Below are 25,293 nucleotides of genomic sequence, written 5' to 3' on the forward strand. Positions count from 1 at the left end.
GGATCGGCGCTTTGCCGTTGCTTTGATCATTCTGGCGCTTTCATCAGCAACACGGCAAAAATGCAATTCATCGAATGAAGTCCCTCGGAAGCATGAAATAGGGGACAACTCATATTCTGTCATTTTTGCACAAAACTGTTTGAACTTTCAATCATTTGTTTAAATGCATGAAATGTTATGCAATAGGCAATAGAGTTGAGGATCTAGATGCCTAGAATTTGAACAGGGGAGTCTGGAAAAATACCAGATCAGTCCAAAATAAGACTCAACACGCGAGGGGGGCGTTTAAGCCTTTAGAGACGTTAAGATTACACTTCAAATAATCTTGCTCGAATTGTCAATTCTAAACATTTTGGCGTTCTTCTTGCGCTTTTTGACCAATTTTCACCAAACACCTGGCAGCACTGGTCGGGGGACAGTACCGACAGTTTCCCTGCGGTCCCTTCCACGGATTTGCGGCTTTGTTTTGTCCTCTGGGTCTGCTAGTGTTGTGTTAATCATGCACGGCCGTTTGAAAGTCAAGACCACGGCCCAACAAGCGGCCGAACGGCGGGCTGACAAGAACCAAAAGGCCCAAGCCTACCAAACGGCCATGACCGCCATCCTGGATCGCCGCGACGCCGGCTGCCGCGATGCCGTCCAACTCAAGATGACCGCCGGCATCCTGATGTCCAATCCCGATGTGACTGTCCTTTGGAACATCCGCAAAGATGTCCTGCAGGCCCATAGTGCCTGTAACAGGTCCGAACCCTCGGAGAAGGCCGATCTCGCCGACCTCACGACCTCGACTGGCTTGAGTCAAGACGAAACCGTCTCTGAGTTCAACGCCATGCTTCAGAAGGAACTCGATTTGACCCGACAATGCCTCATGACCAACCCTAAGTCATATGGGGCGTGGTTCCATCGGACTTGGTGTTTGGCCCGAATGCAGCCTCCGGATTGGTCCCAAGAAGTCCGACTGTGTGATCAATTCTTAGCGCTTGACGATCGGAATTTCCATTGTTGGGACTATCGACGCCATGCGGTCAAACAGGCCGGAGTGAAGCCCGAGGCCGAACTGGCGTGCACCCAAATGTTGATCGACAAGAATTTCTCGAATTACTCGGCCTGGCATTATCGGAGCAAACTATTGCCCATTTTGTATCCCAATCCCGGCCAAAGTGGCATCTCGATCAATCCGGAGCGAAGAGCGCTCGAGATCGAGATGGTCCGAAATGCGGCTTTCACTGACCCAGAAGATTCGTCGGCCTGGTTTTATCACGCTTGGCTCATTGGACCACCTTCCAAGATTTCGACCGCGATGGCCATCAATCGGCGAAAAGACGGCCAAATTGCCTTGATATTTTCCACGCCAGTCGTAAAAAGCCAATTTCGCGTGTTGTTGAACGGGGCGGCGGGTTCTCCGGACCAAGTTTGTGGCACTCGTCGTGAGGTCGTGTCTGATAGCTTGTGGATGATTTCCACTGAACCATCCGAGTCCCCCAGAGTGGAAGTGTACATGGAGCATTCTGATGATCCGTCCCTAGTTTTAGAGGCCCATCAACCGCGGGTTGAAGCTGATATCAGGGCGTCGACCACTGAACTCCACCCGGATATGATTGCGGCATTGAAAGAAGATCGAAAGTTCACCGAGGAGCTTATTGAGATTGAACCCGAAGCCATATGGCCTCGATTGGCTATTCTCAAAGCATTAAGTAACTTCAAATTTCAAAAAGAGTGTCTAGCCGAGTCCTTGAAGCACTTAAATTTCCTCATTCATGCAGACCCTCAAAGAAAGCATTATTTCCTCGACTTAAAAAGTGACATTGTCCTAATGCAAAAGCTAGACGAGCATTGTCCCAAGGGATGCGTTGACCTCTCTGGGCTTGGCTTGACACGAATTGCTTTTCCGGAGCGGCTGCTTTTCATTGACGATTTGAACTTGTCTAATAATCATTTGAAAAGTTTGACTTTCCTGCCATATTTGCAAAATTGCTCTAAACTGAATTTGGAAGACAATCAAATTGATGATATCAGGCAGTTATCTAATCCTCGACAAGACATGGTGGTGTTATTGAAGGGAAATAAAGCGGCCGACAATCCGTCAAAACTTGAGGAGATCGGCCAGAATAATTCCAATATTTCGTTTCTGACGTGATTGTTCAATGCCAAATGATTATTGTGATTTGGATTGTTGCTATTTTGAATTACACATTTCCTATGTAGATATTCTATGATGTAGGATATTTCAATCATCAATCTACGAACGACAAACCCTCGATGTCGAAAAAAATGTTGGCCAAAAAAAATAAATCTGAATTAGAAGAGAAGGCAACATAATGTGAGCACTTGATTCGAAAAATCAATCAATTATAATAAAGATGTTGAGGTCCAGCTCATCAAATCGACATAACTAACTAGCAAGTCACTGGCCGGACAAGCAAAGTAAACTGTCAGACTTTCGAATGAACATCATGAGAATCATCTCGCAGCCGCCATTTCAAGCCTCGCTCTAAAATATCAAAATGACTTGGCCCAGTTTCGCTCTATCTCTATTGGTATCTGGCCGAGTTAGCCAAGTTGGCCAAAGGAAAGCCTTCCACCAAGCAGGGACGCTGCCAAGGTAGCTCATTCATCGCCAACATGTGGGGAAAACAATTGTCTAGACCAAACTCTACTGTAAATCAACCTTCCTTCATTGGACGCCACTGGCCCTTTCAAACTTAACTGACCAACTCAATTCTTCAAGCCCTAACTCCATCTAGATCTAATCTCAATCCGAAACGAATGTTGTTCATCTGACCTTTTGCCTTGATATTTGTCGACACTGAGAGTCAGCTGCCTCAGTAGCTTTTTTCTTTCGTGGACGATACATCAACCCTCTGGTAAGATCTTGGCTTCGAAAAGAAAGAACTCCGTCACATCTCCAATTTCCCGCTCGGTCCGGGTCTGCGATTGTTTATGGCAATCGGTGGCCTGGTATCATCGGCGGCGCACTTAACCACCCACTCAGACTTTGTGCCGGACCCTAGGGTGGGACCTGCCATCCGATCTTGCAAGTTTCCCTAATCGTCGTTCTGCTCACCATGCCGTTGCTAGCCAAAGGTCCGGCTAAAGATGCTCATGAGCGGGCTTTGGTCCAAGGTTTGGCCGAGGAGTGGGAGACCATGAGGATGGCCGACTTGCGGATTGTTTGCGCCGATGGAACCATGTCCGGCCATCGCCTGGTCCTGGCCACGTTGAGTGGTCTCCTCAAGCGCGCTTTAGAGGGTCTGGTTGAGGCGGGTGTGGAGGATCCCGTCATTTTGGCGCCCGATGCTGATATCGAGAGCTTAAAAGATTTCCTGTCCCACATCTACAAAGGCCAAGGCCACTACGGCGAGGTCGAAATCCCCGAGAGTCTCAAGCACTTGGGATTCACACGCCATCTCTCTCCAGCTAGCCGAACCCCGTTGCTTGCCAAGAAAGAGGCCATCGAAGACGAGATTGGCGAGTCCATGTCCCTGTTTGATGGGTTTGACGATGATGCCCCGGAGCCCATCTTCCCCGAGACTCGACCTTACAAAAAAGAGCGAGGAGACGGTGATGAGGATGAAGACTCGGATGCGGACTTCGAGGTCACAGACGATCGGGATGAGCTTGGCGATGAGGATGATGACGACGACGAGGAATTTGAGGTGCCTGACGAAGCTGATGACGAGGATTATCGACCGACGTATCCCTTACCCAAGAAGAAGAAACTTGTGCTAAACAAACCGAGAATGAAACCGGCCATGAAGTCCGTTCGACATGAAGCTAAAACGGGCAAGCGACAAATGGTTTGGAAATACTTTCATGTGATCGATGCGGACAATGCTAGTTGTTTGGAATGCAAGATGGTCATTCGAACCGAAACGGGCAGTATCACGGGCTTAACCCGCCATCTTCGTTATGTTCATCCCAATCTATTTGAAAGACTCAATCAAGACAAGGCCAACTTGGACGATGCCCCGAAAGAGGCGGTGGAAGGCCTTGCCGTGGTAAAAGAAGAAAGTGATGACCCGTCAGCGGTGGGTGTTCAAATTCCCTCGACTAAACAAGCCATCGACATCTGGGGTAATGGCCCGGACCAGAAACCCCCCGTTCTCCCCAATCCCTCGAGTACAATAGGCCTGTCAGGCAGTGTTCCACCTATCGTCAAGCCCGTTCAGGCCTGCAATAAATGCGGAGAGCCCATCACCTGGCGATCCAACAGTATCACGAGCATTAAGAATCATCTTCAAAAGTGCCAACCAGAAAAATATGCGGCCATTTTTTTGAAAGGCACCACCAAAGGAGGGAGTAGTTCCAATCAATCGGCCAAGGCTCCCAAATCATCGACCAAAAAACTGCTTCCGCCCAAACGGATTCTTAAAACCAGTCGACCCAACGTCAATGTTCCCGCCTCGGCGCGAACCTGTCCCGAGTGTAAGAGGGTGTTTTCTTCGCGGCAAACTATGCTGTACCACAAAAAAGTGGTCCACTCAGGCATCCGACCCTATCGATGCAAAGATTGCGGCAAGACATTTGCTCGAGCTGACAGTTTTAAAACGCACGCCCACACCGAAGAGCGGTCGTTCTTGTGCTCCGTGTGCGGCAAGACTTTCGCTCGAAGAAATATCAGAGACATTCATGAGCGTGCTCATTACGGCGATAAGCGATACCCGTGCTCGTTTTGTGACAAAAAGTTCATGACCAATCAACAAAAGAAGAATCACGAGAGGACACATACGGGAGAAAGGCCCTACCAATGCACAGAATGCGGGCGGCAATTCGCCCAACGGCATCAACTCTCCACGCACATGAGGATCCATACAGGAGAGAAACCTTATGGTTGCCTTTACTGTACCGAGAAGTTTCGCCATTTGTCAACTCGAAACAGTCACAAATGCGAAGGGAAACGCGCTCATGATGCGGTTCGTAGTATCACAGCTCAACAACAACAGCAGCAACAAGAAACACCTCAGCAACATTTGCCCACGAACGAAATGTTCATTATTCATGAACAAATTCAATAAGAAAGAAATAATTATTCATGTTGTTAAACAAACTGACCGTATTCCATTCAACTTTCCATTTTTAAGAGCAATCGCTTAATCTGGCCTTCTTCGACTCGGGACCGTTCTTCGGACTGGACGGAGGCGACTTTTTTCCTTCATATTTGGGTGAGCCATCTGTCGGTGAATCTTGAAGAGAATCGTACATGTCGGCTTGCCTAATTCGGAAATCCTCTTCTTTAGACTTCATATCTTCCGCCGCGTCGGCAAATATCAGCTCGATACTGTCGTAGGCGTGACGGAGGAAATCCAGAGTTTGAGGGTTGACATGCATGAAATCAAGAGCGAATGTGACCTTGGGGTGAGGCCGTATTTCAGCTAGAGCTGGATATTTGTAGTATCTCTGTGAGAAGTGCGTAAGAAGGGTAAAGTCAGAATTGGTCCTTTGACCATTTTGCACGGCTTCGGTGAAAGTCGAGTGCTTCTTGGCTTTAGCATCTGCCAAAAGGTAGTGCTCCATGGTGGCTTCGTGTATGAACAGATTTGGCGATTTCAAACGAACGGCTAGTTGCGTGAGGCTATTATTCGGGCGGGTATCACCCGTGTAGACCACTTTATAGTCATCCGCTTCGGTGGTAAAGGTAACGCAAAACGAAGAAGGGCAATGTACGGCGCGCGAAGTCGCCAGATCTTTGAGGCCAGTGGCTTCAAGAACTTCCTGCAGAACCTTAGGATAGATCGATTGAGTCGGGGTCATTTTGGCCGTGAGTGTAACCAACAATAAGTGTTCATTCTTGATCTGCTCCGCATGTGTCAAGATTGGCTCGAACTCCTCGTGGTAGAATCGAAGGAAATGCGTCAAAGCTCCTGGACCAAGAATATAGAGCTTTTCAATTGGTTTATCCATGACGTCGAAGGCACTCTCGCGATTCTGAATGATTGATATCAGACCAAGATGATGATCGGCGTGGAGATGAGAAATGTACACGGCTTTTAAGTTCGACAAGATTTCCAAGGCCCGTTTTCGTCCGTACATTCGGTGAAGCTGTACAACTGTCCCTATAAATACATTGATTTCAAAGTGAGTATACGATGATTCATCGTTTCAACATGTCTAATCGTGGACCTACCTTCCCCACAATCGAGAATCACAAACTTATCAGGACATGTTTCAATGAGGATCCCAGAAACACCCCGATATTTACCCGGCATACTCGAGCCAGTCCCGAGAAAAGACAATTTGGGATATTCTGGCTTGGTCGTATCGGGTTTCAAGACTTCTACTCTGGCGGCTATTTGCTCAGAAACGGCCTTTAATGAGAGCACCTCTGCTTCAACTTCTTTCTCGTCAATTATTGGCAAGCTCGTGGACTCAACCTCCGTGGTGGGTCGAATGTGGAACTTGAGCCCACTCTCACCGTGATAAAGGCCTGGCTTCTTCTCCACAGTAATATCGGACAACGATTTCTTCTGATTGGACAGCGTTGGAAACAACGGTGGGGCTATTAGTTTCAGCTTCTTCACAAAGGTCATCAAATCCTTGCCTCCGTAGAGTCGGTTGTGATCGTTTAATAAAACCTGCTTTACGCCGGGAGAGTGCCAACGTTCCATCCAGGTTTGATATACGGGCGAATCAGATATGTGACTGGGGGTGAAATGAAAGATAAAGCCGAGATTCTGGGCCTCTCGTAGCTTCTTATTGAGGCTGGAGTTTTCATCCTCAATGGTCCCAAGGAAGGCCTCACTCGGCACTTCAATCACGAGAGCGGAAACGTTCGGATCCGGCGACCCCATGACGGAGGCAGATGTGATCAGAGTGCCATCTTCCAAGGTGACATCGCGACCCGCTTTCAACTCACCCAGCAATGGACCCGGAGGCACTTTTTGCTCCATGCACCTATCAACGAGTAACTTTCCGGCTTTGCCTTTGACATTCAACAAGAAAGCTGTGGCTTGAGGCGTCTTAAACACCGAAGATTGGACAGCGTGGCTGGGATCGGGATTAATGGGGCACCCGTTGGCATCTTGACTCTGAGTGGAGTAGGGATACCACGTCGAGTATTTGGGAACGGGCAACTCAACCGGGTCAGCTCCGTAGTCCAAGGGGACGTGTTCCACAGACAGGGTTTCGTCCGTGAATATGCCGTTCTCTTGGGTATGAGAGAGCACATCAAAGTCGTACAAACAGATAAATTTCCGCGTGGCATCAAAAAGTTTGGTGGCACCGGGAGGGCCATGAAGTCTCACGTCTGGATTGCCATTCTTCCGAATGGTCAAGCACATACCCGGAAATCCACCCATATTCCGCCAAGAGTTAGTGGTGAAAAACACATCGGTGAGTTGCGACAAGGTTTTGTGCGGGCACAATTCCATGATCATGCGTTGCGTACCTTCCCCGCAGTTGAAGAGATATCGGCGGTGGTCGGTCGATAAGTACAATGACGACGCCCCGCCGGGCGTGTTACTTCCGATGACTTGAAAGTGGACATTACTACTGGCTTGTTTGGGGACCTGGAAGCGTCTACGCACCCGGATCTCCTTCATATCGCGGGTCTTGGGCGGTTCTTTCGGCATATTGGCCAACAGCTCGAGTAAAGTTTGGGGTGAGGACGTGGATCGATGGGATAACGGGCGGGAAAACACGGCGGCGGCTACGGCCGAGACAGTTGGACTAAGGGCGACTTTAAGGACTAAATGCGAATGAACAGGACTACCACATGGCCACCACATGGTCTTGACGGGACGACCTGGGTGTGCAAATGTTTACGATCGATCCGTGGATGAGGGACCTTCAAATTGCCATTGAGTGGCCTGAAGATGGTCCAGTTCTTGACGGAGAGCTTTCAAGCGTTTCTCGTGATCTTCACGTCGCAATTGTTGCAAAGCTTTGTCCAAATCCTCGGGAAAAGAATGCTTAGCAATCAAGGCTTCTAACTGGCTTTTGGCGTGCGCGTCCAAGGCCATCTCCATTTGGCCTTGTGAAGGCGACGAGTAAATGGCTTGGGTCTTGCGGGAGGCGGTAGAAGGCGTGACCGTTGATGTGGAACCGCCCACGTCAGCCGGGCCACTGTCACTATTGGGTACCCGTCCGGGTGCGCTAGCTTCAGCCATGAACGTGACTGAGCTCAGAATCAAGTCCGCTCCGGAACCGATGCTAGACAGCCATAACTTGCCATGCTTGTTTTTCTTTTCCTGTCTCTTGCCCAGAAGTTGCCCCTAGTTGCCCCTAGTTGCCCCTAGTTGCACCATGGAAAGACGCACGGACAGACAGACGCAAAGCCGGACGGGACGGCAAGCAAAAAAAAGTTCAGGGTGGTCAAGCTGAAGAACATAACAGAAAAGCAGGATGGAAATCTTTCAGTCCAAGGCGCTATTTCCCCTTCGACGATTCTTGCATAACTTGTTTGCTGCCCAAGTCACTCATACACTGGCCCTGATCGAATAACTATCACACTTTTACATAAAAGATGGGCCATTTTTGAACCGTGAAAAAACGAAACGACCTCTAGGCACTTTGAAATCGATTGACATTTTGATGGTGGGAGAAACTCGAAGACCATCCGATTTGATTAACATGGTCATCTAGGTAGTCATTGATTTGACTTGATGATTGCCGAGCATAGTGAGGTTGCAGTAAGGGTTTAATTGAATCTCTCGGGAGCCTTCCCCAAGTCTGAGGCCATCTTAAGTTGAAAAACCGAGCTTTTATTCCCTTGAGAAAAGAGAGGGAAAACTAATACCTGACGCCATCATCGGAAGCAATGAATGCCCTGCCCAGCTGCACCGGAATTGGATTGAATCTGTTAGTTTGTTGCAGCAAACTGTATACTAAAACTGAGCCGAGATATTAGTAGCGACATGATTGCACCTAAAAATGATATTTCATGAGTGTTGTAATGCAATTCCACTCAATAGTTGAAAATTCAATAGTTTAACTGAATGGGTGACAGCTGAGCAGCATTAGTGTTCGGTTATGGTTTCTGATTGTAGAAGCGCTGCGTTCAACCGGCTGGAGCACTGCATTGTGGCTAAATTGCACTTCAAAATCACATTTAAAAAAAAAAAATTAACCCTTCTTTGTTTTTTCTTTAATGCTAGGCTTCAATCATCATATCATGAGAAAAAGCCAATGCAGCTGCCCTTATTGAATGGGGAAAAGGAGAACGTGTGTTTGTAGCGTTGCCATAATCAAGGATAATACACGCTTGCTCGCCAGAAGCAGGCACGATTTTCAATGATCAACAACAGAATATGAATGAACTTGGCTACTACTATATAGAAAATAAGCATCTCTTGGCTTTCCCTCCCGTGGTGGCCATCACTGGTGCGCGTTTGCCCCTGTTGGAAAACAGATTTGACCGCTTCAGGTTTGAACATTTCAGCAAGGCTGCCTCCCATGTTTATTTGGAACTAATCCTGCTGGGAGCGCGCGTTGCAAGTTGCAAGGCAACTTTCGGAAAGTGCCCGGCCCATCCAATAGATTGCTTCGAAGCTATTCTGCCATCCACGAAATATGAGTGCTCTGTGAGAACATTTCCGTTGAAACATGTCATCAAATCGAGGAACACGCAATGGATTGGGACCTGGGTTGGGGGGGCGTGGGACAGGCTCCACGGGCCGCTTGCCTTCCTTCAAGGGCAAGCGAGACCTGTCTTTGGGTCAAGCCAAAGGGCCAGGGACAGCGGGTGGGGGGGGGACAGCGGACAAGAAGAAATTCACGCCCAATCTGAATGTACAACGCAAATCCAAGGAAGTCCCAGGCCCGTCTTCGGCCGCCGGATCCAGTCCGGGCATCGGTGACGCCTCCCAGGTCCGAGGAGGGCGAGGCCGGGGAAGAGCAGAGGCGCGAGGTGGGCGTGGTGGACGCCCCGATTTCAAAGCTCGAAGCCGTCCCGAGTTGATCCAAACCATGGGATCCGTGTTCAGTGATGGGATCAGCGTGGAAGGCATTAAACGACGGTCAGGCGGGTTTGGCGGGCAGATCTCGGAAGGTGAGCGGTCGCAAATGGCCCGACCCGTGCTGCCTGCCCGTGGTAGTGGCTCTCAGTATGACAAGGAGGCGGAAGAGAAGCGGCTGAAAGCGTTGCTGCAAGACGATTTTATCGCCGACCTGAGTTGTGAAGGCCTCTATGTGCCCGTTCAATTGCCCATGATCGATACGGGTAAGGTGTTTAAGGCTGATGTCAAGGCCGAGCCCGATCTAGGTGACGAGGATGAGATTCAGGCTCGACCCGGTCCCCGCAAGAATCGCATTCTCGACAGTGACGAGGATGACGAAGATATCGAGGACGGTTCGAAAACGACCTCCAAATTGAAGCCTGTGTCCGCCTTGGAGGCTAAATCTGTGATAGTGAGCAAGAAAGATGAACCTCTGGCTGATTTGACCTTTCCGGATTTGGTACGAAAGCAAAATGGGGATCTCCTGTTTATTCAGTTACCCGATCACTTGCCGGGCTCATTGATCGTGAAGAAAGAGAAATCCGGCGACTCAAAAGAGGGCGTCACTGCAGCGGAGATGGAGGGGCCCTTCGATTCTGATGGCTCGAAAACGAGCAAGTGCACCTTGAACGATTTGGCCGAAGGCTATATCGGCAAGATACAAGTCAGAAAATCGGGCAAGACCCAATTGAAACTCGGCCATGACCTTCTAGACGTCGAGCTCGGCACTCAAGTGGGATTTCTTCAAGATCTCGTGTCCATCAAAACCACAACTAACCCTCGCGAAGTGGGCGATATGACCGTGTTAGGCCACGTCAAGAACCGGGTGGTGTTCACGCCCAATTGGGACCATTTGTTTAGCAGCTTTAGTGAACAAACACAGCCCGACGGAGATTCCAGCTCTGAAAATGGAGATAGCTAATATTTCGCTACGCGAGCACCTTCAGGAGATCCATCAGCTTCATCAATTGCGGCTCCAATATATTGGCAATTTGTATTGATTATTGCGCTGTTTTATTACTCTTTCATAATAAAATTAAATTCATTCTTTGCCTTGCTACAATGATTTCACATCGATTCCAGGGCATCAGTCCGGACAATGACTTGGTCACTCTCGTTGACTCCGTCTCCCGGGAAAATCTCGATCGTTTGAATCCCTTCCGAGCTCTTATTCCCTCGAAGAACAAATTCCTGTGCATTTTCCAAGAACCCGACACAGTTATGGCGAGCTCGAGTGGTGAGATGGCGAAACATCCGATGGCAATTCTCGCACTTGAAAGGTCGTTCCCCTGTATGAACCCGTGAATGGGTCGTCAATTGGTGTTTTTGAGCGAAGCGCTTGCCGCAGATATCGCATCCAAAGGGCTTCTCGCCGGTGTGAGTTCGTTCATGATTGGTCTTCTTCTGATTGGTCACGAATCGTTTGTTGCAGAATGCACATCCATATCGCTTATCACCAAAATGTGCACGCTCATGAATATCACGAATGTGACGTCGAGCGAACGTGTTACCACACACTGAACAGAGGAATGGCCGATTATTCACATGTCCATGTCTCATATATGTCTCTTTCCGGGTGAATGTGGCGTCGCAGGTGTCGCATTTGAAAGGCCGATTGCCCGAGTGAACGGCAGCCACGTGCAATTGTAGGTTTATGGTCCGACTGAACACTTTCGAGCAATGTTGACACGTTCGATTCAACGGATCATCGTTGGCTGTGGGCCTCTTCCGAATCTGTCTTTTCCGATGGCTCAGGGCCTTATCAAGTTCGGCTAGGGAAGACGTGCTTTCGGCCAACCACTCTGTCAACAGGTCTTGATGTCTACGTTTGAAGTGAATCACGAGACTTCGGATATCGTCCGAGGACTTGAGCTTGATGGCTTGATCACACTCTTGACAAGCTTGGACAAGATTTGAATCGCTTTTCAAGCGAAAGAATCCCGAGACCTTGTCAAAGATCTGAGCCACGGCTTGATTCTCGATCGAAGTAAGCTTATCACGCTTTCGAACGTACTCGTCGTACAAATCAGTGTGGGCACAACACAAATGACGTTCTAGTTTCTGGTAGATGTTGTCAGTGGTCTCAAACTCTTTAAGACAGGCAGAGCACGTCAAAGACTGCTCGGACGGAGCATAAGGCAAAAAATATGAGCTCAACAGAATTCGGCTCGGATCACTTTCATTTTCTTTGCCGACTGGTTGACTAGCCGACAGGCATTCCTTTTGATGGTTTTGCAAAACTTGATCGCGATCTGCGGCGAGCACTTCGAGTTCCTGTCCGCACGTTTGACACTGAATCAGCTGGTCCGATAAAACCAGATATTGGACCGCACCCGTATCGGACAACAAATGAGGATGTTTGTTGGCAATATGATGACGCAAGGCCTTGGAGCCACTGGCGATTGAAATAGGTCGACTCGAGCAATGCTTGCAAGAGGCTTTGGTACCATGAATATCGAAATAGTGGCGGACAAAGTCTGACTCAGAGTTGGTTTCAGGCTTCCCAGCAACCGCCTCAACTGAACTACCATGGCGGTCCTCTTCCCTTTCTCGGTCAGGGCGATAGAGGCGATCATTGCACTCCCCTTGACGCTCCTCTGACTCTTCATCTACCTCGGGATGTTGGCGTTTGGAATGTCGGATGAGAATTCCATCCGATTTGCTTCCACGATATTGATACTCTTTCTCACATATCCGACAAAGAGCGGTTGATCCAGTGAACCGGTAGCGAGATTTCAGCCACGGACTGGCCACTTCCTCTCTCTCGGGTTCAGGTGAGGTGATTGGATCGGCCATGGTCAACGAATGACGATCCTCTGGGGTCAAAGACAGGGGCTCAGTGGCAACTTGAGAACCAGACGGTTCGATCCCTAAAGCGGTCATTGCGTCATCCTGAACCACGGGGTGCGCTCCTCCTTGATACATGGGCGCCAAGAGCGCCAAGAGGTCGTGGGACGAGAGATCAGGACAGAGGATGTACGAATCCTCATGGCTATGCGTCAGGACATCCAGGTGAAACGCCTGGGCTAGCATAGGGCTCGTCGTGGCCAAGACGATGCGGTGGGCACGTACTTCGACCCCATCCCGACCCACAATGGTCACGTCGGAGCAATGCTTGTCTTGCCAGGCTTGAAACAGACCTTGAAGCAACCCTCTTGAGGCACCGGCCATGTTTCACCAAGAATCGTTCAAATTGAAGAGCTATTGTAACAATTCACAAGTAGAGTGGATCATGGAACAAGAGACCTGGAATAGGACACTATAAACACTCTAATGAGTTTGTTTATCAATAAGGTTGTCAAGACCACCGCCAGAGGCGCTTGGTCCGAACTGCGCGATGCGGGTGCTGTTGTTCTAGGAGAATTCCTAACCTACGAGATGCTCCCAAAAATTTAGAATAAAATGGTGAAAGAGCAATGAATAAGGAAAAAGGGTTAGAGAAATGATACTGCTTATAAAACTAGCAACTGACTTATTGCAAAAAATCATGAGGAAATCTCCAACAATAGTATAGAGCCATGAGAAAATGGAGAAAATTTGCGGCGATTCTTCAGCGTGAGTCAGGGTGTGGGATTTAAGGATTTGACCTTATTACCCAAAACAGACACTTTGCATTCTCAAACATCTAGAGCTTTTCTTTTATTTACTTTGAAGAAAAAGTGCCAATTGTAATTCCTCATTGGGCCTCTTCTATAAGAAAAATCTAATGTTTTTGAGAAAAACCATTTTCAAACAATCTGAAAAGAACTAGATGAAACATCCCAAATCAACGTCTCTTTCCAATGTTACCTCGTTCAATAACCGTCGCCTATTGGTAGGTATCCAGCATTCCAGTGAAAAAAGCATCCCGACTTGTTCAAGGTATTTTCCATGCAAGCTAACCAACATCCCTCAACCCAGTCTCAAATGGCCCTTTTTCTAAACCCCTCACCCTGAACGAATGAATACGTCTCAAATCTACGCTCGTTGTTGGATGCAGCTGTCGATTTAGAGCTTTGTTGTTTTCTGGACCGTGCTGCTAACTGGATTCAAATAAGAGAAGAAGGTTGGTGTATGATCCCGGAGGCCCGCCCTCCGATTCCTTCTGTCCTATTTGGTTTGCGTAGGCGTGCTCTTTCCTTTAGGTGCTTTTACCTGTGGTGACTTCTCATCTCGGATTCCCGCCCCTGGCTTTCTAGCTTTCGGGTAACGGGCCCCTTTGATCGATCGATTGATTGAGAGGCTGGTGTGTGGCACGTGGGCTTCCACGCTCGTCATTGACCGGTTCCCGCCATGGCCCACAATTACTTTGTGCACGCGCATCCGCCCACAGCCGTTACAGCCTGTGTCACGGGTAAACAAGGTTTTTTTACATACTAATTTTGAATGACGCATTCGGTGCAGGAATATGGGTCTACTATTGATAAACACTTCTACCAAGACAGTTTTATCACGACCAATGAATTCTTGCCACTGTGACGCTGCTACTACCCTTTCACTTGAGTTGGTCCGATCATCAAGCTAGCACTTCATTTTTTTCCCTGTTGATAATTCAAGAAATCCGATGGATGAAGAGATATCATTTGATCCGATTGTTGCAGGCAATTTCACGTCCCCGGATGATTTAAACTTGGTGCTGGCCAAGAATCACCAGATCGAGATCCTGGTCGTCACGCCCGAGGGACTTCGACCGATCAAGAATTTCGCCATCAATGGCAAAGTCGATGTCATGAAGTTCTTCCGCCCACCGGTGAGTATGTACAAGCAATCATTACAAGCGCCACTCGAAGATGTGAACGGTTTCGCAGGATTGGATTAATACCCATTGCCCATATCTAGTTCTATGGTCCATATTTTTCAGGGTGAGGATAAGGATCGCTTGTTTATCGTGACGGCTCGATATAATGCCATGATCTTGGAGACTATCGGCTCCGGTCACGACTTGCATATCGTGACCAAAGCTCATGGCAACGTGGGCGATCGCATCGGCAAGAAAGCGGAGACCGGCACTCTGGCGGTGATCGACCCCAAGGCTCGCATGATTGGTTTACGTATTTATGAGTGCCTATTTAAGGTGATCCCCTTGGAGCCAGATCAATCCGAACTGCGAGCCTACAATATCCGAATGGAAGAACTCAGCGTTTTGGACATCAACTTCTTACACGGCTGCGCTCAGCCCACCATCGTTCTTCTCCATCATGACAACCACGGGCGGCACATCAAGACCCACGAGATCTCGCTCAAGGATAAGGAGTTTGTCAAAGTAAGTGGACAAGCTGTACTCTCGGTCAGTCAAGAGCATGGCCTCATGGTCTATTTGTTGGATGGCAGGTGCCCTGGAAACAAGATAATGTGGAACGGGAGGCCAGCATGCTGATTCCCGTGCCGCAGCCGATCGGCGGTTGCGTCATTGTGGGCACTGAATCGATTGTCTACCACAATGGATCCTATTACCAGGCCATCGCACCAGCCAAAATGCAGTCGTCCACCATTGTGTGCTATTGCCAAATCGACGAAGACGGTAAGACCTCAGATTTCTTCCTTCGAAACTAAAAATATCTGATTTTGAGATGATTGTGGTCCTGCCCGGCATGTTAGGCTCTCGATACTTATTGGGTGACATGGCTGGCCATCTATATATGCTACTTTTGATTCGAAATGAGAGCCCGGACGGACCCCCCGTGAAAGATCTGGTTTTGGAGGTGTTGGGGGAAACCACCATTCCCGAATGTATGACCTACTTGGACAACAGTTATGTATACCTCGGATCCCGATTGGGCGACTCCCAATTGGTTCGACTCAATGTGCAGCCCGATGAGAACAAGTCATATGTGACCATTGTGGAGTCATTCACCAACTTGGGACCTATCGTTGACATGGTTGTGGTGGATTTAGAGCGACAGGTGAGTGACCACGTAGTAATCTCTGAGTCAAAATCGATCCGGATTTAATCTTCCCTTCCTCGTGTTAGGGACAAGGACAATTAGTGACCTGCTCTGGGGCTTATAAAGAAGGCTCTTTGCGTATTATTCGCAATGGCATTGGCATCCACGAGCTGGCCTCCATTGATCTACCGGGGATAAAAGGCATGTGGCCTTTAAGGTGTGGCACGAGCAAAGTTTACGACAATACTCTGATTTTATCGTTCGTCGAGCAAACCAGAGTTCTAACGCTCAACGGAGAAGAGGTGGAAGAAACCGAAATTCCCGGATTCCTCCCAGATCAACAAACATTTTATGCCGGCAATACTGCTCACTCTCAAATCATTCAAATCTGTCCTAATTCGGTCCGTCTGGTTGGCATGGAGTCTCTTCAACTCGTTGAGTAAGAAGTAAACTAGTTTTTGTCCCATTCCTTAGATTTCTATGAATTTGGTTGTATTTTTCCCGGCTTGCAGTGAGTGGAAACCTCCTAGTGGGCGTGTTATTAGTGTTGCCTCGTGCAACAACAACCAAGTGGTGTGTGCCACCGGACCCATCTTGTTCTATTTAGATGTTGAGGAGGGCAAATTAATTCAAACGGCCGACACAACCCTTCAGTACGAGATTGCTTGCATCGATGTCACGCCTTTGAATGACGAGGACGAAAAAGCCACGATGTGTTGTGTGGGCCTTTGGACTGATATATCCGTGCGACTTTTGAAGCTCCCGAGCTTGGAAGAAATCGCAAAGGAGCCGTTGGGCGGAGGTACTATTTTCTCCTCATTCCATTTAAGAACATGCTCTTTATTATTCTCATCGTTTTATAGAGGTTATTCCACGGTCAATCCTGATGGCTCAATTTGAGAACACAAACTACTTGTTGTGCGCTTTGGGCGATGGATCGTTGTTCTACTTCGTTATGACAACTCGGGGATTGGCCGAGAAGAAAAAAGTCACCTTAGGGACTCAACCCACCGTGCTGAGGAAATTCAAAACTCATTCGACCACAAATGTATTCGCTTGCTCAGACCGACCGACAGTAATCTACTCGTCGACTCAAAAATTGGTTTTCTCTAATGTGAACTTGCGAGAAGTCAAGCACATGTGCCCATTAAATGCAGAGGCTTACAAAGACAGGTAATCTGTTCCCCGAGGTCTTTCATCACTCTATCCTCTCACTGTCCCTTTGTGGTCTTATCTTTGATAGCCTGGCTCTGGCCACCGACTCAACCATCACAATCGGCACGATTGACGAAATCCAGAAACTTCACATCCGAACCGTTGCCCTAGCCGAAACTCCCCGGCGCATCGCTTACCAAGAGGAAACGCAAACATTTGGCGTTCTCACCATGCGACACGAAATCAACGGCAAAGATGGTATGACCCCAGCGCGAGCCAGTGCCAGTACGCTTGCCGCATCCACCAGTTCGAGTAGTTCCATGGCAGCTATTGCTCATCGACAAGCCACGTCGGCTCCCAATGAGGGTCAAGAACAAGAGGTGTACTCGTTGCTGATCATTGATCAGAACACCTTTGAGGTTCTACACGCTCACCAGTTCATGCAACAGGAGTATGGATTGAGCCTCATCTCGTGTAAATTGGGCGAGGATACCACACCCTACTTCATTGTGGGAACGGGTCTGGTGAATCCGGAAGAATCTGAGCCGAAAGCCGGACGGCTCTTGCTTTTTCAGTGGAAGGATGGCAAGTTCCATACCGTGGCTGAAAAGGACATCAAGGGAGCTTGCTATTCTCTTTGTAACTTTAACAATAAGCTTTTGGCAGCCATCAACAGCACGGTAGGCCTTCCGTAGAATAGCTTTTGCAAGATGCAACCGTGACAAATCTTGGTCGGATTCCTCCTTGATCCTCCTTAGGTTCGACTCTGGGAATGGACTTCGGAGAAAGAGCTCAGATTGGAATGCTCGCATTTTAACAATATCCTAGCTTTGTACCTCAAAACCAGAGGAGATTTCATTCTCGTTGGAGACTTGGTTCGTTCCATGGCTTTACTTCAATACAAGACAATGGAGGGAAGCTTCGAAGAAATATCACGAGACTTTGCCCCCAACTGGATGACAGCGGTTGAGATTTTGGACGATGATACCTTTTTGGGAGCAGAAAATGCTGGCAATATTTTTGTTTGCCAAAGAGATAGGTACGATCCCCCACCACCATTGTAAAAAGCGAGCCGAAATTGTATGGATTCTCCTTCTAATTACTTTTCAGCGCTGCAAGCACGGACGAGGAGCGCCAACAAATGACGGAAGTTGGACAAATCCACGTAGGCGATATGATAAACGTATTTCGACATGGGTCTTTGGTCATGCAGAACCTTGGAGACACCACCACGCCACACCAGGGAAGCGTCTTATTTGGTACCGTTCACGGAGCTATTGGTATGTCCTGGAACAATTTCTATCTGTTTTCATGATCATTTCTTAGAGATATTTCAATATGTAGCAAAAGGAAGCCCCGCTTTGAAAGAAATGTCGGGCAATAAATCGGGATCCCAGAATACATGGGGGATAGTCTCCTGACCAATCCTGACAGATAAAAACTTGAGCATCAATTGTTGATCGTTTCGTCCTTAGGGGAAGCACAGAGTGAAATAAATATTAAAAATAACATAGGCAAAAGCATGCTAGAGCATTGGCAGAAAGATTATCACATTTTTTACAAATGACAGGTTACTCCAAAGTGAACCTTCTTCTACAGTTGACCATGAAGTTTTAACTTGATTGGAGAAAGAAAAATGTCAAAAACATTGCGCTGCCTATACTGGAAGGATGGATGACAGAGGGGCTGCGGGTGAAAAAGAGGGATTTTTTGAGGCTGATTCATGTAAATCCACTTTGAAATGCTCTTCAGGAATGGTAACGCAGCTGCCACAAGAGTTCTTCGAGTTCTTGACCGAAATCCAAAGACGTCTGACCCGAGTTATCAAGTCTGTGGGCAAAATTGAACATGAAGTCTGGCGGAGTTTCCACAATGAGCGGAAGACTGAACCGATGGAGGTAAATAAGACAAGATTCATTTCTCCTGGTAATGTTGTCATTGGGTCAGTATTCGATGTTATTATGTTTTGCATTCAATATTTTTAGGGCTTTGTCGATGGAGATTTAGTGGAAACCTTCTTAGATCTTGATCGCGACCACATGGCTGAAGTATTCCAAGGGCTACAAATCAATGACGGTTCGGGTATGAAACAAGACGCCAAAGTGGAGGATGTCATCAAAATCATCGAAGATCTTACCCGAATACACTAGGCCTAAACATCGTCTGAAGGCTTTATTATCATTCATTTATCCATCGTAACCAGTGTCAAGGGAATGTCTTCTCATACATCCTGTCGTTTCCCTGAACCAGGTTGAAATACATTTTGCGGACATTCTTGTGAGCGAAATGATTCCAAGGATTTGGCAACACTCCTTGGCAATATTTTTTAAAGAACTGTTAAAATATGAAGCACAATTCATTTAAAAATCCATGGAAAAAATATGCAGTTTCTTATCGGCATAGGGAATACCCTTTCTTAGGATTCGGTTGCTTTTAATCTCTTTATTGCGACCTTTGGTCATGTCATGTCGTAAAAATGTTTAAAGGTAGATGTAAAAACACAACCTTTTCCACCGCGAAACCATTGAAAACTGGAAAATGCAATTAAAGTTGAATGCTCCTGATGTAATGAGTTTGATTGCTTAATAAGCAATTTTAAAATGTTCCTCTTCATGCATTCAACTATTTTCGCATATTTTTCGTTGTTGTTTCTTCTTTTCATCGTCGTGAAGATGAAATTTATCAAAGTGGTTTGGATGCTTCCTCTTAAGTTATAACTATGGGTCGGAAAGATAATTTATTTCAAGTAAAATTTAGTTTGGAACTATGTTGGTCATTTTGAGGCAAAAAAAAACACGAATTTAAACCACAACTTAAAAACGCCGATTTTGGAGGAACTTCAAGGGTTGTTGTCTTGTTTTGGCAAAATCTAGAGGAGATGAATTCCGCATCGCTTTTTTTAAGTATCATTTTAACCCCATTTGAAAAAAAATCACAATTATCTCGTTGTTGCAATGTTTCTATTTCTGGAGCGTTTCTTTATTTAGACCATCTCTCCTTAAGAATGCATGTTTTGGTTGGGATTGATAAGTAACTTAAGACGTATTTTACTTTTCCACTTTGATTTATGCCATAAGTTATCTGTACTCAATTGACTTTGATTATCGCACAATAATGGTATTGATTTTACAAATTTTACATGATTTCAGGATGCTTCAAAATATGATTCTCACTTAGCAAGATATTGTAGATATGAGTGAGTCTGCCTTGAAATTCATTTTTCTTTAATTTAAAGACAAGACTCAACCCAAAGAGCAAGATATTGGTGAAAAATAAAAATGAAACAATTTTTGACTTTTTTCACGTTTCTATAACTTATTTTCTTGTTTTCGGAACTTATTTTGGCTGATTTTCACAATCTAAAAACGAACTCTTTTTTTTTCCACCCCGTGTCAAATGATTTTGACGTACATTATGATCCACCACCTACGTAGAAAGGCATAGAACTACGTTTATTTTGGGTAGATGTAACGATTTTTGTTAACGATATTAAGGTAGATTGAGTAAGAAAAGCTCTGGGTTGTCTTAGAAAATGTCATCATGAGAAATACGGCACCACGATTATATGAGAAATCTCCTAAAACTGAACCAATATCCCATGATTGGCTACCGTTTCCTTGGTTTTTCTCTCAATACTACCTGAATTGAGCCTCAAACACCCCGTGGATTGCGATTAAATCCTTCTCATTTCCCAATCATCAAGTCATCAATTCTCATGAGTCCGGGTGAAATATGCATGCTCTCTCTAACCTAACCTAACCCAACGAGCAACCCAAAAAGTGGAGGGAAAACCTTCGTTCAGGTCGAGGGCAACAACAACACAGTCGCTTATTACGCAAGTTTCCATCCACGTAATCTTAAGCCCAAGATCATCCGCATTCATCATGGTCAGGGCCTCGCCTGCTGCGGGTTTGTCCCGCCGCCAGCCTTTCATCAGCGACTTCTTTAATCGCACCCCTAACCCCGGCCAAGGCCCGAACCATCCACGGCCTTCCCCGTTGAAAGGGGCTAAGAAGACTAACCCCGAGTTCAAGTTGGCTGCTGGAAATGCCCATGAGAGTGGGCCTAAGCTGTTGCGCACCAGCCCTCGTCAGCCCACGCCCACCGCGAACCAGGGTCCTCCTCCGGGAACGCTCAAGGCCCATGAGGGTCACATGGTAGGCGTGTCGCCCTTACCGACGTCCTCCCTCTCAGTGGAGGCTCAAGCGAAAAGATCCAATCAGCGAGAAGTGCTCAAGCAATATCCCTTGTCGACCATGGTGTGGGCCAAGTTCTCGAAATATCCGCCTTGGCCGGCTCTTGTCAGGTACGTAGGATCACCATCCATCATCCGCTGGGTAGATTGATAGATGCTGTCCTCACACTCATGTTTCAAATGTATTATTTTGACCATGTCTATAGCGCGGATCCCATCAGCCAAATGACTTACGACAATGAAGAGGATTGGCTTCATGTATTATTTTTGGACGACCCACCCACCCGGGCTTGGGTCCCATTGGAGGGCGTGGAGATCATGAAACTCTCCTCTCTGAGCGAAGAGTCGAGTGGCAAGAAGCCTAGAGGCCGATGGGCCCAGGCGTTGATCCGAGCCAAAAAGCGGGCCATCCAGGTCTTGAAGCAAGGGTTACCTCAGCGCCGAAAGTTCCTGTTGACCTTGGAGAAGAACATCATGAATGGTTCCAAAGATTCCGAAGACTCGGCCCCTGATGTCCATGAAATAGCTGAAGGCGATGAAGAAAGAGAGAATCAATCGCCAAAGGTTAACAGAAAGCGAAAAAAGAACGCGTCCAAACGAGATATGAAGGGCAAAAGATTGAAGAGGGATCCTTCACCCGTCAACTCTTTGGAAGAGACGACTACACCTTCGCACGGGGAAGAAAATGGGCTCTCTGAATACGAATTAATCCGCCTGAAGAATATCGAAGCTCGGCAGAAAATGTTTGCCGAACTAGAAATTGGTCAATTGAAGAAAAGTTTGTCCGATTCTTTTTCTCAAATTAAATCTTACAACGCCTCACAACGCGGATTAGCGGCCAAAAAAGACAAAGCGGAAGATTTGCCCAGGCGACAGTCCTTGAGGCTAAAGAAGATCGATGCCGACACAGGTCTACAGTTGCCCGATAAGGAACCCACCACTTACGTTCTCCCGGATGAGCATCCGCGCCAGGCTTTGGCCCCTCTAGGCCTTTCTGATTTATTGACCGAGGCGGGGGAAGAAGGGTCCAAATTAACAACCAGCCGAAGATTTCTTGAATCATTAGAGGAAACCTTGAGAAAACCCGTCACCAACAACAATTCATCTTTTGGAACCGATTTCAAGGACACTTCAGCCGCCCTTTCGAAGCTCCAGATCAAGGTTAGTTGAACAGCGGAGTTTGAAATGATGAATACGATTCGAGAGTTTGAATCATTATGTAACCTTACATGCTTTCAGCCGGAGCAAGTGGCAAAAGTCGTACCTGATCGGATCTTTTCGCTTGACATTCACCCCACCGAGGATAAACTACTCGTGGCTGTTGGAGGAAAATGGGGCGGGCTAGGATTATGGGATGTCAAAGACGTGGACTCAGCCTCGAATGGAGTTCACTTATTCATGGTAGGATGATCAACCGAATGGGAAGTATGACGGGTTTTTCCTCTAAAGGTTATCGTCAACATTTCAGCCACACTCTCGCCCAGTGAATTGCCTCTCTTTCGATACATTCCAATGCAACCGCTTAATCTCGACTTCTTACGATGGAACCGTCCGAGCTCTTGATGTCCAACAACAGAGAGTGAATTTATTATACGGGGATGAAAACGACTCCGTCTATACCTGCTATCATCGGCAAATTGACGCCCACACATTTGTGGTGGCATTGGGTAACTCTGGCGATGCTGCCATCATCGATACAAGAAAAGACAACCGGGAGTTCTCGTCCAGATTCTCTGTGGCAAGAAGCGGATCCGTAAAAACCGTGGATATTCATCCTTGTCTACCTGAGAAGCTCCTTACAACCACAAGCAGAGGGGACTGTCAAATCTTTGATATCCGATCGACCAAGACGAGCACTCACGGTGTCTTGCCTACCTGGTTAGACTTGACAGGCCACACCAAGGCTCTCAGCTCAGCCTTTTTTTCACCCGTGAAAGGAAGCTCGATCGTTACCGTCTCTTACGACAACAAGTTAAGATTGTACAAATCATGGGGTTCTTCCGCCAGTATTTCACCTTATTCCAGTATCGATCACAACAATCAAACGGGTCGATGGTTATCCACTTTTAAAGCCCGATGGCATCCTCGCAGAGATGACTTGTTTTTTGTTGGCTGCATGAGTCATCCCAGGCAAATTAACGCTTACTCGGATCAAGGTTTCCAATATCCGAGTCTGATGGGCGAGGATCTGGGCTCCATTTGCTCCATTGTGGTCAGCCATCCCTCCCAGGATATTGTTGTGGGCGGGAATTCCTCAGGTCGAGTCCACGTGTTCATGTAGTTCTTTTTACTACTTCAAATTGTCTTTGTATCCGAATTTCGAAATATAACACTCTAATTTATGCCTTTTGACAAGAAAGTGCTTGGTTGAAGTCAAACTCTGTTTTTATAAAGGGAGCAACTCGTTGACAGATGTCATAAGGCGAATATAGTTGTCAAAGAAAGGCATCGGATTCAAATCAAAGCTGGATTCTTCGTTGATCAGCTTAACCCTCTCGTCTCACCATTGAGACGACTGCCACAGTGGTTCAAAAGCCTTTTTGAATTCCAACAGAAATATCCAAGCAAATCTTGTTGACTAATAGCCATATGCGCGACAAATTTGAGCCAGACTTCAATAAATCAATCACGTCAAAATAACTTCTTATGGTTTTTGTAAGGCAGAAGACTGTCGAGATGGATATGCGCATTTCTCTCAATACCTGATAAGCTTTTTTGACCACCGGGGTGAGACGGGTGAGACGAGACGAGAGGAGACGACCGTGTCCAAGAATCCAGCTCAAATCATTAAAGAAATGAAGAATCAATCAAGCATTCATTGTGTAATCTGTAGCGTGAAACACGACTGAAATGTTATCTCGCCGTTGGCTAGGTCACAGTCGGTCACAGTACAGTAAAGCCTTCCGATCTTACTGTCCAGGTGCAAGATACCCGTTACGGTTAGGAATCCACCCAATTTTTTGCAACAAAACTCGTCTCAATAGGATATTTTATTTGAATTTGACTACGTAAAAGGCCTCGTCTTTAAATTTCGTGCCCTACAATCCCATTAGTTGTTTAAACATGGTCTCTAATCAAATTCAATCACTACGAATATAAGAATACCTCATATCGCGAATTGAAAGTCGACGATGTTGCCCAGGGAATAACGACTTTTGAATTGGCAGGTTATTTCTTACCCCGACTGTTCTACAATAACATAACTTTATCCCGAAGTGAATTGGAAGAGACAAAAAATAATTTCAGATAAGTCCCTTGAAGGGTGCGGCGGTCAGGCTAGTAGGCTGGGAGTGACAAGCATTCGATCTCCAGCCAAAGCTCAATGCTAGCTCCACGTAGCCAATCTCGTAACAATGAAGGGCACATTTTATGAAGGTGAGAACAGGATTTATTCACGCGTGTTGTAACAAACCCACATGTTCATTTATTCTCCCTCCGCCATGTTTCGGATAATATCCGAATCTCCAGGATCAGTAATGGAGAGGGTGCACACACTGAAGTATTTACCGCATCCGGTTCCCAATTCGGTGTTGTTGCCCGTGTAATGGTGGACACCGGTCTTGGCCAACATGGCATAGTACTCGATCTCGGATTTCCTGAAAAGCAACCATTATCGATCATTTCCACACAAAGGTCATCTCTTCCGAAGCTTTCTCGCTTGGATCCGACCTTATCACCACTACTCCCTACAGCAGCCTAAATGTATGTAATAAGGTTAGCTACCCAAGGATGATACGCCCAAAAGCAACCACCTAAAGCTCAGCCCTCCCGATATCACGTGGTCTCTTCCTGTGTAGTTTGTCTAGTCTGTCTCACCTCAAAGGGGGCGTGTTGTTGGCGATGATGACCAACTTGGCCTTGCCTTGACGAAGACTCTTCAAGGTCTGCTTGTAGCCCAACACGTATTTGCCGGACTTCATGACCAAGGCCAATCGAGAGTTGATAGACTCGGCGGTCTTCTTCTGCTTCTTTTGGGCACCCATGGCGAAGTTCTAGCTCAGATTGAACAAGATTCAAATCCGGGAGAAAGATCTCGCAAACCGTCTTGGTCGAGCGACAAACGGAAAAGGAAAGAATAGAGATCAACTAAGCAAAATCTCTACACTCATTGCTTTACCAAGGTGGCAATTGAATTTTGACAAATCTA

General features: G+C 47.0%; 8 protein-coding genes across 10 annotated transcripts; 5 read left to right on the forward strand and 3 right to left on the reverse strand.

Moving 5' to 3' along the window:
* The first annotated feature begins 249 nt into the window (after positions 1-249).
* On the forward strand, positions 250-2,211 carry LOC131887832 (geranylgeranyl transferase type-2 subunit alpha-like). The gene has a single exon (XM_059236549.1). The coding sequence runs from the start codon at positions 500-502 to the stop codon at positions 2,135-2,137; it is 1,638 nt and encodes a 545-aa protein (XP_059092532.1). The 5' UTR covers positions 250-499; the 3' UTR covers positions 2,138-2,211.
* A 615-nt stretch (positions 2,212-2,826) lies between these two features.
* LOC131887826 (zinc finger and SCAN domain-containing protein 2-like) lies at positions 2,827-5,047 on the forward strand. Its single transcript, XM_059236542.1, has one exon. The coding sequence runs from the start codon at positions 3,066-3,068 to the stop codon at positions 5,013-5,015; it is 1,950 nt and encodes a 649-aa protein (XP_059092525.1). The 5' UTR covers positions 2,827-3,065; the 3' UTR covers positions 5,016-5,047.
* LOC131887820 (ribonuclease Z, mitochondrial-like) lies at positions 5,008-8,161 on the reverse strand. Its single transcript, XM_059236535.1, has 2 exons — positions 6,125-8,161; positions 5,008-6,053 (listed from the first exon to the last, which is right to left on the reverse strand). The coding sequence occupies exons 1-2, from the start codon at positions 7,722-7,724 to the stop codon at positions 5,077-5,079; spliced, it is 2,577 nt and encodes an 858-aa protein (XP_059092518.1). The 5' UTR covers positions 7,725-8,161; the 3' UTR covers positions 5,008-5,076.
* A 1,140-nt stretch (positions 8,162-9,301) lies between these two features.
* LOC131887836 (DNA-directed RNA polymerase III subunit RPC4-like) lies at positions 9,302-10,984 on the forward strand. The gene has a single exon (XM_059236553.1). The coding sequence runs from the start codon at positions 9,541-9,543 to the stop codon at positions 10,852-10,854; it is 1,314 nt and encodes a 437-aa protein (XP_059092536.1). The 5' UTR covers positions 9,302-9,540; the 3' UTR covers positions 10,855-10,984.
* Positions 10,897-13,223, reverse strand: LOC131887823 (zinc finger protein 3 homolog). The gene has a single exon (XM_059236539.1). The coding sequence runs from the start codon at positions 13,101-13,103 to the stop codon at positions 11,001-11,003; it is 2,103 nt and encodes a 700-aa protein (XP_059092522.1). The 5' UTR covers positions 13,104-13,223; the 3' UTR covers positions 10,897-11,000.
* Positions 13,224-13,869: 646 nt separating this feature from the next.
* LOC131887816 (DNA damage-binding protein 1-like) lies at positions 13,870-19,225 on the forward strand. 3 transcript variants are annotated; one of them, XM_059236531.1, is made up of 14 exons: positions 13,870-13,977; positions 14,057-14,265; positions 14,513-14,661; positions 14,773-15,174; positions 15,243-15,432; positions 15,510-15,814; positions 15,883-16,235; positions 16,309-16,598; positions 16,660-16,969; positions 17,040-17,631; positions 17,710-17,990; positions 18,062-18,231; positions 18,704-18,849; positions 18,937-19,225. In XM_059236531.1, the coding sequence occupies exons 2-14, from the start codon at positions 14,205-14,207 to the stop codon at positions 19,099-19,101; spliced, it is 3,414 nt and encodes a 1,137-aa protein (XP_059092514.1). In that variant the 5' UTR covers positions 13,870-13,977; positions 14,057-14,204; the 3' UTR covers positions 19,102-19,225. The 3 variants fall into 3 exon arrangements, with proteins under 3 accessions (XP_059092514.1, XP_059092515.1, XP_059092513.1); XM_059236532.1 differs by having other exon boundaries at positions 13,909-13,977; positions 14,039-14,265; XM_059236530.1 differs by having other exon boundaries at positions 13,962-14,265.
* Positions 19,226-20,687: 1,462 nt separating this feature from the next.
* On the forward strand, positions 20,688-23,488 carry LOC131887822 (WD repeat-containing protein 76-like). The gene is made up of 4 exons (XM_059236538.1): positions 20,688-21,257; positions 21,353-22,307; positions 22,386-22,547; positions 22,615-23,488. Exons 1-4 carry the CDS (start codon positions 20,836-20,838, stop codon positions 23,425-23,427), a joined length of 2,352 nt encoding a protein of 783 aa, XP_059092521.1. The 5' UTR covers positions 20,688-20,835; the 3' UTR covers positions 23,428-23,488.
* A 1,023-nt stretch (positions 23,489-24,511) lies between these two features.
* Positions 24,512-25,239, reverse strand: LOC131887861 (large ribosomal subunit protein eL30-like). The gene is made up of 2 exons (XM_059236582.1): positions 24,963-25,239; positions 24,512-24,742 (listed from the first exon to the last, which is right to left on the reverse strand). The coding sequence occupies exons 1-2, from the start codon at positions 25,127-25,129 to the stop codon at positions 24,571-24,573; spliced, it is 339 nt and encodes a 112-aa protein (XP_059092565.1). The 5' UTR covers positions 25,130-25,239; the 3' UTR covers positions 24,512-24,570.
* Positions 25,240-25,293: the final 54 nt, after the last annotated feature.

Source organism: Tigriopus californicus, chromosome 10 (genome assembly GCF_007210705.1).
Source record: "Tigriopus californicus strain San Diego chromosome 10, Tcal_SD_v2.1, whole genome shotgun sequence".
Taxonomy (NCBI): domain Eukaryota; kingdom Metazoa; phylum Arthropoda; class Copepoda; order Harpacticoida; family Harpacticidae; genus Tigriopus; species Tigriopus californicus.

Coding starts and splice junctions, on each gene's coding strand:
- LOC131887820 (XM_059236535.1), bottom strand. CDS start 7,724: ATGTGGTGGCCATGTGGTAGTCCTGTTCATTCGCATTTAGTCCTTAAA. Junction 6,054..6,124: donor GATTCTCGATTGTGGGGAAG/GTAGGTCCACGA, acceptor ATGTATTTATAG/GGACAGTTGTACAGCTTCAC.
- LOC131887836 (XM_059236553.1), top strand. CDS start 9,541: ATGTCATCAAATCGAGGAACACGCAATGGATTGGGACCTGGGTTGGGG.
- LOC131887822 (XM_059236538.1), top strand. CDS start 20,836: ATGGTCAGGGCCTCGCCTGCTGCGGGTTTGTCCCGCCGCCAGCCTTTC. Junction 22,308..22,385: donor TTTCGAAGCTCCAGATCAAG/GTTAGTTGAACA, acceptor ACATGCTTTCAG/CCGGAGCAAGTGGCAAAAGT. Junction 22,548..22,614: donor ATGGAGTTCACTTATTCATG/GTAGGATGATCA, acceptor TCAACATTTCAG/CCACACTCTCGCCCAGTGAA.
- LOC131887861 (XM_059236582.1), bottom strand. CDS start 25,129: ATGGGTGCCCAAAAGAAGCAGAAGAAGACCGCCGAGTCTATCAACTCT. Junction 24,743..24,962: donor AACAACACGCCCCCTTTGAG/GTGAGACAGACT, acceptor GTTGCTTTTCAG/GAAATCCGAGATCGAGTACT.
- LOC131887832 (XM_059236549.1), top strand. CDS start 500: ATGCACGGCCGTTTGAAAGTCAAGACCACGGCCCAACAAGCGGCCGAA.
- LOC131887816 (XM_059236531.1), top strand. CDS start 14,205: ATGGCCCACAATTACTTTGTGCACGCGCATCCGCCCACAGCCGTTACA. Junction 16,236..16,308: donor GAGTCTCTTCAACTCGTTGA/GTAAGAAGTAAA, acceptor CCCGGCTTGCAG/TGAGTGGAAACCTCCTAGTG. Junction 17,632..17,709: donor TGGCAGCCATCAACAGCACG/GTAGGCCTTCCG, acceptor GATCCTCCTTAG/GTTCGACTCTGGGAATGGAC.
- LOC131887826 (XM_059236542.1), top strand. CDS start 3,066: ATGCCGTTGCTAGCCAAAGGTCCGGCTAAAGATGCTCATGAGCGGGCT.
- LOC131887823 (XM_059236539.1), bottom strand. CDS start 13,103: ATGGCCGGTGCCTCAAGAGGGTTGCTTCAAGGTCTGTTTCAAGCCTGG.